The sequence below is a fragment of the Anopheles bellator genome, chromosome 2, assembly GCF_943735745.2.
Source record: "Anopheles bellator chromosome 2, idAnoBellAS_SP24_06.2, whole genome shotgun sequence".
In the NCBI taxonomy this organism is placed as follows: domain Eukaryota; kingdom Metazoa; phylum Arthropoda; class Insecta; order Diptera; family Culicidae; genus Anopheles; species Anopheles bellator.
The window spans coordinates 75,827,059-75,840,509 of NC_071286.1; the positions used below are offsets into that span (position 1 = coordinate 75,827,059).

General features: G+C 49.5%; 1 protein-coding gene across 1 annotated transcript in view; it reads left to right on the forward strand.

The window, feature by feature from the left end:
- LOC131208065 (uncharacterized) overlaps positions 1 to 12,918 on the forward strand; it is a 58,990-nt gene extending 46,072 nt beyond the window's left edge. The window contains exons 5-19 of the mRNA XM_058200710.1: positions 64 to 362; positions 436 to 572; positions 828 to 887; positions 2,039 to 2,145; positions 2,625 to 2,657; positions 3,061 to 4,440; positions 4,498 to 5,359; positions 5,441 to 5,790; positions 5,884 to 6,038; positions 7,130 to 7,229; positions 7,824 to 7,980; positions 8,043 to 8,232; positions 8,312 to 8,584; positions 8,787 to 8,976; positions 9,051 to 12,918. Of these exons, the coding sequence (XP_058056693.1) occupies positions 64 to 362; positions 436 to 572; positions 828 to 887; positions 2,039 to 2,145; positions 2,625 to 2,657; positions 3,061 to 4,440; positions 4,498 to 5,359; positions 5,441 to 5,790; positions 5,884 to 6,038; positions 7,130 to 7,229; positions 7,824 to 7,980; positions 8,043 to 8,232; positions 8,312 to 8,584; positions 8,787 to 8,976; positions 9,051 to 9,171 (4,414 nt within the window). The 3' untranslated portion in view covers positions 9,172 to 12,918. The remainder of the gene's footprint in view (positions 1 to 63; positions 363 to 435; positions 573 to 827; positions 888 to 2,038; positions 2,146 to 2,624; positions 2,658 to 3,060; positions 4,441 to 4,497; positions 5,360 to 5,440; positions 5,791 to 5,883; positions 6,039 to 7,129; positions 7,230 to 7,823; positions 7,981 to 8,042; positions 8,233 to 8,311; positions 8,585 to 8,786; positions 8,977 to 9,050) is intronic.
- The last annotated feature ends 533 nt before the right edge of the window (positions 12,919 to 13,451 follow it).

The following is a 13,451-nucleotide window of genomic DNA, read 5'->3' on the forward strand; positions in this document are numbered from 1 at the left end:
TAAGTGACAAAAACTTCGCGCCACGCGCCGTCTCCGACGTTAACACTAACTTTCTCGCCCCAGGGACTTTAAAATCAACGACGTGGACACGAACGAGCTCCGCAAATCGATCCGACGGCAGAAACTCGAAAAGCAGGGCCTCAGCATAGCGGTCCAGCTGCAGAGTGCGGCATCCGGCACCGGGACCGGCACCGGCACTTCGGACGATGAGGACGAAGGCTCGACACCGAGCGGTGACAATGCCGATCGCTCGCTCGCTTCCACTCTCGGCGGCAGCTCCGAGAGCATTCCGCAGCAAACGTCATCCAGTTTCCTGCAAGCCGTCCTCGATGGCCCGGGCAGTCTGTCCGACCGGGAACGATGTAAGGCTTGCGAGTGTGTAGGAAAGGCAGTTCGCCACGTTTCAATTACGCGATTATCCTTTCGTTTTCGCAGCACAAGCACGCAAAAGTATGAGCGCCATCCACAACAATGATCCGAAGATCACGACGAGCATATCGAAGTCCTTTGCCAACAACAAAAAAGAAGAGCTCATGAAGGTGATCAACGAGGCAAAGGCCAAGCTGGAGAATGTGAGTAACCTTTGTTTGTGTGCCTCTGTGTGTCTGTTATGTTCCTGTTCTCCGGTTTACCGGAGGTGGCCGGATCGGTGGCCAATTTTTCAATAATTATTTTTGTTAAAACTGTTCCTGCTCTACCTTCGTGTGTGTATGTGTACTTGGCATGATTCATGCTCGACCGCAAACTGGACGATGTCCCAGTTTTCGTTCCGACCTTCCCTTCTCAATCCTCGTAAATAACTTTATGGTAAACCTATATTTTTCTAGGGCATAATGTTTCATAATAAGCGTGACGTTAAAATTCCCTTAAATATTGCTCGTTTGAAGGTGAGATACGTGTTATTCGTTTTCTTTTCCTAATACTCCCTTTCTGACCCCTTTCAATGAAATCTAACATCGGCGCTACTTATCGGCCTCTAAACAGTTTAAGTTTTAAATGTTTAAATCACAAACAAGCAGCGCACAAATAAATCAGTTCCCGCGAACACTGCAGCTTTCGTCTATTAATGGAGTAACAGGCTTGCGTTAATTCTCTCCTACGGCTTCGTGTTTACGCCAATCGAAAGTCAGATTCATTTTGATTTCCTCACCGGGCCCAGGGGCGACGAGAGCTATCAAAATGCCATCAATCAAATCGTGACGCCCGACATCCCCGCCGACTCGCCGCAGTTCTTCGTCCCACGGTGCTGTGCAGTTCGTAATTAATCCATTCAGGTTGCAAAATGTCCACCCACAGACCAACCATGGGTCCGGATAGGCGGCTCCGTGGACTCGAAAGGGGATCTGTGTGTGGAACACATGCGCCGCGCTTTCTAATGGCGATGGCTTTTGCCTGGACTGGCAAAACCAAAACAAACGGGGCACTCACTCAGCCAGGATTTGCAGTGTCAGCTTGTTGTGGTCTATGAAAAAGGATACGAACCGGATGTGTTCTGTTAATTGCTTTCGTTGTTTATTTACCGCCACCAGAGTGGCAACGCTCTCTGTGGCGCGCGAGGTATTTGGAATGGCCAGCAGAAGCAAAAATTATGCTAAACCAGAATTTATCGTGGTGGGTTTTTGTGCTTCGGCACATTTTGTGAAGGATACCAAAGATACTGAAAGGATACAGGATACAATGTTATAGTGAAAGTTATGAAATCGAACAATGATTTTTATTTTCTCCGTGCGCCTCTTTGTTTGTACTTAGAAAGTCACTCCAGCCCCCTTCAGTGAACCCACTCGTTTGCTATAACTATTGACATACTTAATTGAACGAAGCACTCAGAAAGATGTTCTAGTTTTGGGTGCATTTCAAGCTTTTAATCACAAGTTGTCCGATATAATTCCGTTCGTTTGCCCTAACCTATTAATGTCTATTCACGCACGCATCCTTATTGAACCCAACATAATATTACTAGCTTTCCGACGAACTAATTTGTTTGAAAACTATTCACACGACATCCATTAAAACAGAACGAAATCATCTCTCTACACAGGTCGGTTACCGGTCCGGTCTTCGCGCTAGTCAAAGCATATCCGACCTGAGTCACTCGATGAACATGGCAGCCGGCAGCCCGGGTCGCGTGCAGCGGATAGGTAAGTTGTGCGTGCGCCGTTTGTGGTGGTAGTTTTTGTAGGAATTTTACGTTTTATTTTTTGTTTTCTCACCCGTTTGCCCAATCTGGTTTCGTTTGGGTTACTAACTCTGCTCCACACGTGGGACTGTAGAGTGTGATTCGGTTTATGGTGTGGTGCCGCCACCTGCCGGGGAGAACAGTGTGGGGTCGGTGTTTGCGGTGTTTCTTTTTATGTTGACCACGCATAGCGCTAGAGCCCTCCCCAGGACCGACCGGCTGGGCTAAACAGAGAACCATCCCAGGGGCCGGTCTCGTCTCCTCGAATGGGGCAGCTTTTCTAACCTTTCCACTAGCGTAGGCACACCGCAGCGTAGAGTGACTGTTGGAGCAAAAGGCTTAACGTCGACACACAAAGTATTTAGAAGTATCCCCGAGAGCACCACCATCATCCGGCTACTAAACGAAGCACTCTTGAGAAGCTATTTAATCCCGCGACGTCACTGAGGTTCCCCTGTGGCCACCCACCACCGCCACCGCCGCTTTTGAGTTCTTTTCGTTGTTACACCCATTTCGTTTTGTTTCTTTCGTTCGACACCCGTGGAATGATAAATGTTTCAGCATTACGCGTAATGGTAAATGTTTCGTTGGATGGTGCATTTGCAGACACGGAAAAACTCCAATTTTTCTCTTTTCTCTTTCTCTACCCCTTTCTTCTCTTCCATGCCGCTCCGTTCCACGCCATTAAAATGGCGTTCGTTTCGATAAAAAACGGTAAATGTGCTGGTTTGTGTTTTCGTTTCGCTTAAAATGCGCTATTTTGTCTGTTGTGTCTCTCGGTTCGTCGTGGGGCGGTTGTGGTTTGATTTAGTTGGTTGTGATTTTAATGCAGGATGTAGTCTGTACCCTCCGGCGCTAGCTACGGCTGGCATCACCGGTTCCAGCTGCTCCAACTTTCTTCACAGCGCTGCACCGCGCGCGAAGCTGGCCCAGCACTGTGCCCTCCTGAACCAGATCCAGCAGGAACTGCCGCCGTACCCACGCGACGTGGGAATCTACGATCAGCCGGGCGCCAGCACCGTGCGACGCCCAGAAAAACTGGCCCTATCCGAACTTCCTCCCGTCCCGGCCGATAAACTGCGCAAACACCCGGGCATACTGAAGAACTACAAATCCTGCCCGGTCTCGCCGGTGCACGAAGAGCAGGAATGGTCCAGCCCGTCAAACCACGACGAATCATCGCACAATAATGCGTCTTCCCACGGAGCCGGTGGTCGGCACGGGCAATCGCGCCACTCGATGTACTACGAAGATGCCAAAACGATCCTCAGCATGATCCACTCGGACACGGAGAAGATGATCCGCGAGATAACGAGCAAGTACGGCGATCTGGACGACATACAGCCCTCGAAGGATCGCGCCGCAAAGCGAGCGTCGGAACCGGAGCGGAAGGTGGGTCCGGAACCGGAACCAACCACTGCGGCCGTGTCCGTGCCCGTGACGGGAGACGAACGCCACGAGCACGGCTTCCTGTCGGAGGACGAACCCAACTTCAGCTCGGACTCGCTGGAGGATTGCAGTCTCGATCTGGACGTGGATCAGACGAAGATGCCAAAGAAACGAAAAACAACCTGTGCCAAACATCGGCCCGCGCTGCCGCCGAAACCCTCACTGCCAAAACGCTCGGTGTCCGAGTACTTTATTTACGATCAACCGGCGCCGCTGGTGGCCGCTCCGCCGCCCTACCGAAACGTGTCGCTGTCGGACATTCTCGACGACGATGAGGCGATCCGACAGGCGGAGCATCGCTTTCTCGAAACGCAGCGCCACTCGAGTGCCAGCTTCTTCCTCGGCCAACAGTACCCGACGCGCAAGAGCCAAGAGAGTCTCCTCTCCGACGAGTACGGCAGCGGCGGGGTCAGCTTCTGCAACAGCATGGAGAGCATCCTGTCGGACGATTCGGAGTGCAAAAGTGCACCGCTCGAGGTGCTGTTTGGGCGTTTCGGACGACGCGATCACGTTGGAATGCCGCCGCCCGGGGGAGGCCGTCTTTCGGCGGCCAACCCGCCCGGATGCGGTGCATCCTCCAAGTCGTACGGATCGAGCCCGAACGCGGGCAGTGGGTTCGATTACTACATGCAGGGTGCCTACTTCCAGACGCCAGCGATGGACTCGATGATGGGCTACGGTTTCACCGAAGGGATCGCCGAATCGCGCTCTCCGCAGCACGTCCGCCGCCAGGGTGTCCCCGGAATGCCGACGTCCGTCAGTTACCCACGCTTCCTGCCTAGCATGATGTCGGTGGCGGCTGCCGCCCCACTATCGTCCGGTCGGGATATGCTAACCGTCCCCGCGGCGGCGTTCGATAGCGAACCGTTCAGTGGCGATGAGGACGATTTCATCCCTTCGCTCACGTCCAAAGCGGCCCAGTACGGAGGTGCTACGGTGAAAAGCCTCAGCAAAGACTTTGCTAACCAGCGGAAGCAGCAAAACTCGAATCCACTGTACAACTGCAACGAGTCCACCGGTGGCGGTGGCCCCGCTACTGCTGCCAGTGAGCTTTTGGTACGCAAATTGGTCAACGCTACCAACGCTACCGCGATCACGCGCTCGGACATTTTCGGCACAACGGAGGCGTCCATTTACGTGATGAAGAAGTCGTGCAGCTTCGAGATCGAGATGGGTGGCCGTCGGATTGCGAGGAACTCGAAAAAGTTCGAACAAAATCTGCAGCGCTTCGAGCAGGAGCAGCGCCAGGCGGCGATCGGCGAACGGTACGGCGCGGATCGAACGCTCGAGATGGAGTACGTCCCGCACAAGCCCCCGGTGGCGCACCGCCGGTCGGCCAGCATGAAGGGGCGGGGTCGGGTGCGCTCGAAGGAGAAGTTCAACACGATCATCGGCCAACTGTCGTCGTCGGCGGCGGGGTTCGAGGATGGAGCGAAACTGCGGGACTTCGTCAACCGCGATCATCATCTGGTGGGAATGTCGGTCTCGGTCGGCAGTCATCCAGGGTCGGGGTCAGGTCGCCGTGGTCCGGTGGGTGGTGAGGCGTTTGGCGAGGAAAAGTCCTTCGAAGTGTACGTCGCCGAGAAGGGCGTTAGCGAGGACGACAACATGGATAGCCTGGAGCTACTCTCGCGGAAGCACCGAGCGGCGAGCGTGCGGAAGGAAAACTCAACCGATTCACTCAATACGCCCGATAGTCACCACCCACTGCTGACGACGGAACTCGGAGTCGAAGCGCTGGAAGTGATGGCTCACCCGGATCCGGGCGTCGATGATCACGACGTGGCGGAGGAAGCGCTCGAATCACCTCGGAAGAAACCGGCCGCCAGCCCGATGGTGGGGACCGAACTGGAGAAGCTGATCGGCGGCTGTGGTTTGCTAGCCACCGGGGAGTTCAGCAAGTTTCTGGACATCGAGAAGAAAATCGGCATCATCAACAAGCTGGTTGAGTTGGAGGAACGCAAGCTGGAGCAGGAGCGGGCATCCAAAGCGTACCGGATGCGACCGTTCGAGTGCGACCCGCGCCAGAAGGGGTACGTGAAGAGTTTGACGGAGAACTTTGACCGGTTGGCCAAGGACGCGCAGGAGGAGTTGGAAAACGAGAAGAGCTGGCACCAGGCGAAGGCGCGCATGAAGCGCAACTTCAGTTTGCCCGATGTGCTCGACTTTGGGACGACGGATGGGCGGTGCTGCTGCCGGGACGGCGACGATGATGGTGACTTCCAGTGTGACCGTGGGGAGGACGAGGCCGACGTTACTGGCGGAGGCTGCTGCTGTGCGGATGGCGCGGGATCCTACAAGCAGAAGGACGAAGACGAGCTGTCGGAAAAGGACGAACACTCGATGGCGGCCGTCGTGGCGGCTGTCGCAGCGGCCGTCGCCGCGATCGGAGCTTCCGATGGCGACGATGAAGGTGGTTCTGTAGTCCCTTCCGAAAGTTTTTTTTTTGTTGGAGCGAGACACGAGTGTCTTACGTTTTCCGTTCTTTCGATTTCAGTTGTTGTGCACGACTGCGTTTCTTTCTCAGTTCTTGTTTCGTTTATGTCGTTTTCTGGGGCGATATTTTCGTACAATAGTCCGCATTCGATACGAAGCTGTGTTGTTGCATGAAACACTGGTTCAAACATAATTCCGAATCGGTGGTAGATTTATATATTTTCTTTTCCCCATTTTATCATTGATATTTCTCGGTGGACAGATAGCTGTGTGTATAGCTTAGACGCACTGGTTCCGGTTTGCTTCCTCGCTTTTCATGCTTTGGTTCGCATTGTGCCTTTGGCTTTTTGCTTTCAATGTTGCTTCTTTAACACTCACAACCTGCACACTGCAAAGCCTTAGCCGATCTGAAAGTGAAAGGAGACTAAATCATCGCCAAAAAGCCTCACCTTGTCATCTACTTGCCTTCGGGTTGAGCGAACATCTCTTACAAAAGTCACATCATTTTACACCAAAGGCCGGTCTAGTTATGCGCCACACTCGTTCCTTCTCGCTGCTAGCTCACGATCGTATTCTGCATCACCGTACATCATTCTCCTATCGCACCGTAGTAGTTAATCAACCGTTAAACCTAGTCGTTTGTAAATAATCTCTTAAATTTTGGATCAAAACCCAGATTTCGGCATGCCCTTTGGCATGCTTGATGTCCGCAAGGCTGTTAAATTTAAAACGTTATTTTCTTTTTTCTTTCTTTTTACCTCTTTTCATAAATATTACCTGTCTCGATGTGCCTGGTGTATCCGTGCGAAACCAAAACAAACAAACAAACGACCAAATAACGATGCACCGAAAACACGTTGTGCGATCGATTGCGTGTGCGGCCCTGTTCACGCACATGTTTGATGGTCACTGCTCGCCCGAACTCCACGCAACGCCGCCAAAATCCGATCCCTTCCTATTGCAATCCGGAAACACGAAAACCCCAACACCCCCTTGACACTATGCCACAATCCTGACACAAACGTACGCAACCGTTTTGTGTTTGTGTGGGTGTGTTCGTGTGTGTAGGTGGTAATCCCCGAAGCTTAATCTCTGCGCAAGATAGTGAATCATCGATTAGACGCGCTTGCTCGCTTAGTGATTTGAGTATGGGAAAAGGTAAAGCAAAGTTTTCTTCCTTTCTTTCCGTTTCGTTGTTTGTAGTTCCCTGTTTTCTCTCTTTCTTTCTCGCTCTGTTTTCTATTTTTTGTTCTTCTTACGAGTTTTTGTGTTTCCTATGCGCTGTTGTGTTCCGATTGCTCCTTACAGCACTAGTTTCAACCACTTTTTCACCAGTTTTTTCTCCAGTGTTAAGAAATTCGTTTTTCGCGCGTATTTGTTTAGTGTTTCGTCTGATTTTATCATTGTTCTGTCAAATTCCTGCGATGCGCGATCGCAGATCGTTTTAAAATGCAAGAGCAAGCCAAATATTTAAAAGTTCTCTCCACAAAGTGTGCGAATGAATTAACAGAAAATGTTATATTATTTTATAAGCGAAACGATTTCTACTTTTTCCGTTTTTCCTACTAAAGTAGTCTGTAGCAAACCATGTTTTCAAGTATTTTAATTTTGCTTACAATTAATAATTTGTATTTCCTTTTGTTTACGAACATTCCTCCCGGCATGGCATGGTTTATTTTGTCGAATCGGTTCCTTTGGTTGTCCGTGGTACAAACCGTGCAGGATACAACAAATCATCCAATCCGTCATCGACAGCTGGCAGTGGCTATAAGCCTTCCCCGAGCAACCGAACCATCAGCACGCCGACACGGAACCCGCCTAAGCGGAGCACCTCATCGGTGGGAAAGGGTGGCGGCCCGATGTCGCTTGCGTCCGGCATGGGAGTGCGCAGTGTGTCGGTTGGAATGCTCAACCAGGCGGTAAGTAATTTGGGCTCGAGGCACCGTGATGTCGAATGTCATTTTCGGATCATTTTCCCCAGAGCGACTCGGAAGCGGAACCGGTCGGTGGTAGCCGGGGTGGTCTGCTGAAGCCAACGATTTCATCGCAAAACAAGATCAACGGTTCGAGCAATGGGCCCACCAACGGTAGCGGCGGCAAGTACATCAATCCCCGCAGTGCCGCAGGCATCATCAACCGGCGAAAGGGTCTCCAGAACGCCTACAGCAGTGGTAAGTGGACGCAGGACGCAAGCACAGTCAGAATTTGGGCAAGGAATAGCTAGATCGCCTCTTTCTCGTTTCCCTCTAGTGAACATTTCGACCACCGGGCAGGATGAGTCTAGCTCGGAGGAGTCACCGACGAGCGTGGTCAGTCCGATGCCCACAAAGCCAGCCGTTCCGCCCCGACCGCGCAGCATTGCGTTCGAGCACAAGCGGATAGCAAACGTGAACGCTAGTCTGGTGGCAAAGAAGACGGTCACCGTTGTCGTCGGTGGTGCCACCGATACCAATGGTGGTGGTGGTGGACAAAACCACGGTGGCATTGTGCCAATCAAGGATACCGATCTGGATAACGCGGACCGTAAGTTAACGAACTGACGGGAACCGAGCAGGATGTGCCATAAATTGGAAAAAGCTCTTTGAAATCACACCTTCGGCCGATTTTTTGGAATTAATAACAATCCATTCAAATATTTAAGGGTCACATCGTTTTATGGCACATTCTGCAAAACTACCGTGTGTAGCAGATAATAAATTTTAAATCCGTCCACTCTCCGCTACAGTTACAAACCAGCTGTGCACGAACATCATCAATCAGCTCGTGCAAACCACGGCCAGCGTCATACAGCTCCACCAGCGGCTGAAGTCTAGCGACGAAACGGCGAACAATGGCCGCAACAACTCGCTCATGCTAAAGGAGCTCGAAAACGCCGTCATTATGACGCAAAACATGCTCACGAAGGTGACCAACCGGTACGTGGGGCGATAGAAGCGATGGTCCAAACAAGATGGAGTTGATTAATGTTTAGCTTTTGCTTGCTTTTAAGGAATCACAATGACGGTATTAACAATAACAGTCTGAGCAATAACACCAACAATCAAATCATGTACGAAAAGTGCGCTGACATCCTCAACCAGGTGCAGAAGCACGTCAACAATAACGGCTAGGCAACCCAAAGTCGTGGCCACCATCCACTCCCCTGAAACACAGGTGTACCGCCCTCAGCAGAAACGGCGCTGCACAGCGCCGTCCTACCAATCTCAAAATTGTCGCTCCCGTCCAGCCCCCGGCTGCCCGGGGGCTCACGCGCCCCGGAACGGAAAACATTCCCCGCGGAGGCAGGAGCAACAGATAAACAGATGTACATAAATGATCGTGGTGTCGGAAAAATGCGTGCGTGTGCGTGTGGAAAACGCTGTTCATTTGAAGTGTTCCCGGCGTGTTTTCTAAATGCCACCGGTTTTGTTTTGTTTGGAATGAAAACGACTCACGAAACACTGTGTTCGAAGCAAACTGACACGGAAAAGTATATCAGCGCCATATCTAGTATGAGTTAAATACGAGCGTAAAGGTAGAGTGAAGCCACTTAATGATCACATAAATTTTACTAAACTACTAACAGGACATACCATGCGCCCCCACAAGTGGCCAATGGTTTAGTGAAGAAGCAAAGTTTGGACATATTTTAAGCTTTAGACCGTTTCGTTACTCGGGCGGCTTGTGTGACGGTAAGCCCGTTCAGTCACAACTTAGTCTTCAACCGCCAGCATAATAGGGACCCTCATTAGCTGTAATTAATCGGAAAGTAGTTTTGTTGCATCTCCCCCATGATGTTCAGGAGCCGGGGAACGCGCTTCACGTTAGGCACTAATGTTTTAGATGTAAATTTAGTTGAATCGAATCGTTGGATTGTTTGTTGAGTTACGTTTGCATCGATGAATACGCCGTCCAGATGAGTTTTCTTCTTTCTTACTCTTTGCTAGCATATCAGACACACTGTTGTGGTTAGGTTATCTGTGCTTCTCTCGGTGGCCACGACCCACGTTCCGTCTTAGTGGGGAACGGGAAAGAATGTTTCGTTCAAAGAGCTTAGGTGTTTAACCCGTGTACCACGTCGTAGTCGTTAATCTCTGTTCTTGTTTGATATAGCCTTCGAATTATGTAGTTCGTAGTAGCGTAACGGAACCGCGATCAGGAGCGTTTCTCTCTGCGGTAAGCGCGTGAGTGCAGAGCGAGTTGTTTTACGATTTTTTTAACTCTCACCGCCATTACCCAAAAATGGCCAAACGAACATCGAACTCGTGCTCATGACTGATCGACGGCGTAGCAGAGACGTAATCGGAGTTAAGATGTAAGCAAATTTCATCTTCTTATGACACTAATCCACACACAAACAACACACTACACACTACAATGTGTGGTGAGTAACATTAACGAAGCGGTAGCAGGGAATGCAGATTAGATGCAGTTTCAGTCATAACTAATATTTAACCTAGTAACAAGCAACGCTATTAAATCATATTGATTTACTTCCGCCGACGAAAGCCACCACGTTCGAAGCGAGAAAACCAATCCATATTTAATACCACGCCCGGGGACACAGGAGGTGTTCTGCTCATTAATGCTCGTGTTATTCGCGTGTGTGTGTTTGTTTTATTTGCCGTGCCTGGCGTGTCCTGGCGCAGGAGTTCGGCATGGCATTTACCGTGACGGCGGCATTGTGTTGTGGAAACTCAAAAGTCCAAGGCAGCTTATACTTACAAGTGAAGGAAAGCTAAAGTATTTATCCGGCGACTCGGCTGTACATAACGAAGCTTACCATTGTCGAATGTTCCGCACTCGCGTCCGACGGAACGGAAGGCACAATGTTTATATCACTCTACCGCCCAATCAAGCACTCACCTCAGATTCTGCCAACCTGTTCCGCAGATCAATGGAATCCCATCATCTTGTCGAATGTATCATAGTTTGAACTACGCCACCAGGAATGCCACACACTGTAGCCAGAAGTACTTACGCCCTTTTTGCATCAAGTTAACTAACGGAAACAACCACTTTGGCACACTTCCGTGTCAAACGTGCGTGTTGGCCAACCTCAGAATGGAAACGTGCGATACCTTTAACCGCTAAACGTGGGAATTGACGAGACGTTGCCCACAAAAGAACTTGTAGACTTATAGGTAAAGCAGAGCGAGTGGAAAATATTTACAAAACACATTGTGCGATTTCAAGATGACCTTTCTCCTGCAGCAGTACTTTGCTGGAAGGTTTGTTTCAACCTTTTTACTCACTCACGGGTCGTAGAGAAAATAAGTAGAACACAAAAAAATATCATAGTTGCCTAAAATGGCGCCACATATGGACAACATTTAAACTAAAATCCACGCAACAAATACACAGACACGACTAGGGAGAGGAAGCCCACGGAACGGAATGTTGCAAACCGTACCACTTTCGGTATGCAGAGTGTGACCCATTTTGCAGGCCTGTCTAATAGACACAGTTTTAACAAATCAGAAGCAACTTTGAAAAAAATCGCAAGATTATGTAAAATAACCTAATAATATCTTTGGATGTTCCGTGGGCTTCTTTGCCCTTGCCACAGAACCGTTCGAAACAAACACACGACACACGAGTTTGAAACAGATTCCCTACTTCTCGGTACGCCCTTTAGGATAGATTTTTGGATGTTGTATGAAAATTAAAACTTTCGGTAACACGAACTCTAGTGAGCGCGAACAGGGAGGTGATCGTTCGGGGTGACTATGCCGGCGGGACTATGCCGCGAAATCCGAACTCCACCACCACATTAAAGCACTATTCGCCTATTTGCTACATTACTATTACTACATCAATTATTAAGTATATACTAATTATTATCCCTAATCCCGTCGCTCTAAACTTACAACACACACTTACAAAAACACTCTACCACCCCAACAAACGTAAACCTACGGCGCTACGGCTCCAGGGGTTCCCTAATTAACTCGGTTCCTGCTAAGAAAGGACTTGCATAAAAAGACAAATGAGAAACGTAATGAATGCGGAACTGTGAAACAACAATTGTTCCACGAAATCCGACCCGCTTGCGGTCGATTAGGGGCACGCGAGGAGCAATAGGTGATTTGCAAACGACATAATTGATCAATAACACAAAGTCTTTCACATATGTCGTCCCCCGCAACGGAATAAGCAAACTCCTGACCTAACTGGCCAGGATGTGAAAGGAGTACGAATGGAAACGAGTTGCGGTTGATTGTGAGCAGAGAAGCAAACAAACGAAAATATATTTAAAACAAGCAAGATTTAAAAACAACGGGGCGGATCCGTTTGTGGCCAATGAAAGAAACGTGTAACATATCAATATTAACCCGTGCAGAAGGTAGTAGTAATGCGATGGCTTGCGTCTTCTTTCTTTGTGCTCTTCTGCAGCTTCAGGTGCGGGCCGCGGATGCTTCTTAACCATTAATCGCCGCCACTCTACTAACCAACGGTGCGATGCGATCGTCAGCTCTTCGCCTTCGGTGTACGGAACCGAAAGCGAACCGAGCCCCTCCGGTGGAGAGAAAGATGCGTTTGGTAATGGCTGCAGTGCGAGGTGCTGTGGTGGCGCTGTCGACCGGCGCAATGGGTAACGGATTGCTTGCCCCCGAGGTAAGAATTCACGTCGCCCGGCGCTGGCTCTGACAGTGGTCAAGCGTGTGGCAGGTATGTGCTCAACTCGCAATGTGGCGGAACCGGCAGCTTGCCATATAACGAACTGAGTTTTTCTTTCTAACCCTCGGCAACTTACATCGCAAACAGAAACGTGTGTGTTACCATAATAGGCTCCGCCATTGTACATAAGTGTATCATTCCGTGTCATTTCTTCCAAAAATGATCCAAATAATGTTTGTTAACTGTACTCTACGAAATAAAACCCCGATTTGCAAACAGAACCCCACACGGCCACCAGGGGACGGATCTACGAGACATATTTGAAAGAAAACTAGCTTAAACTAGGGTCCTTACTAAGGTTAAGTCTATAAACGCGCTACACTATTTTAAAATATGATTTAAATATCTCAGAGGACCTCTGGCAACATTTTTCCCTTTGCATTGTGTGCAACACTGTGCATTGCATACAACATAGTACCCAACACGGTTTGTGATAGAAAAACATCGAAAACATCGCAATGCGAGCTTTGCATAGGATGTTTCGATGTAAAGATGATTTCGAAGTTGGGATGATTCTCTAATTAACGATAAGATTTCATTTCGATTGAAGAATTCATACATACATTCACGAATTTGGGTTTGATTCGATGGGCCAATTAGAAGAGAGTAACGGCTACTCTCTAAAATATTGACTAAAAGATCAATACTTTACACGAAACAACGATAAACTCTGAGTTAAAAGGGTTTGACACATTCACTTTCTAATTTGTGTAAAAACACCAAACACTCG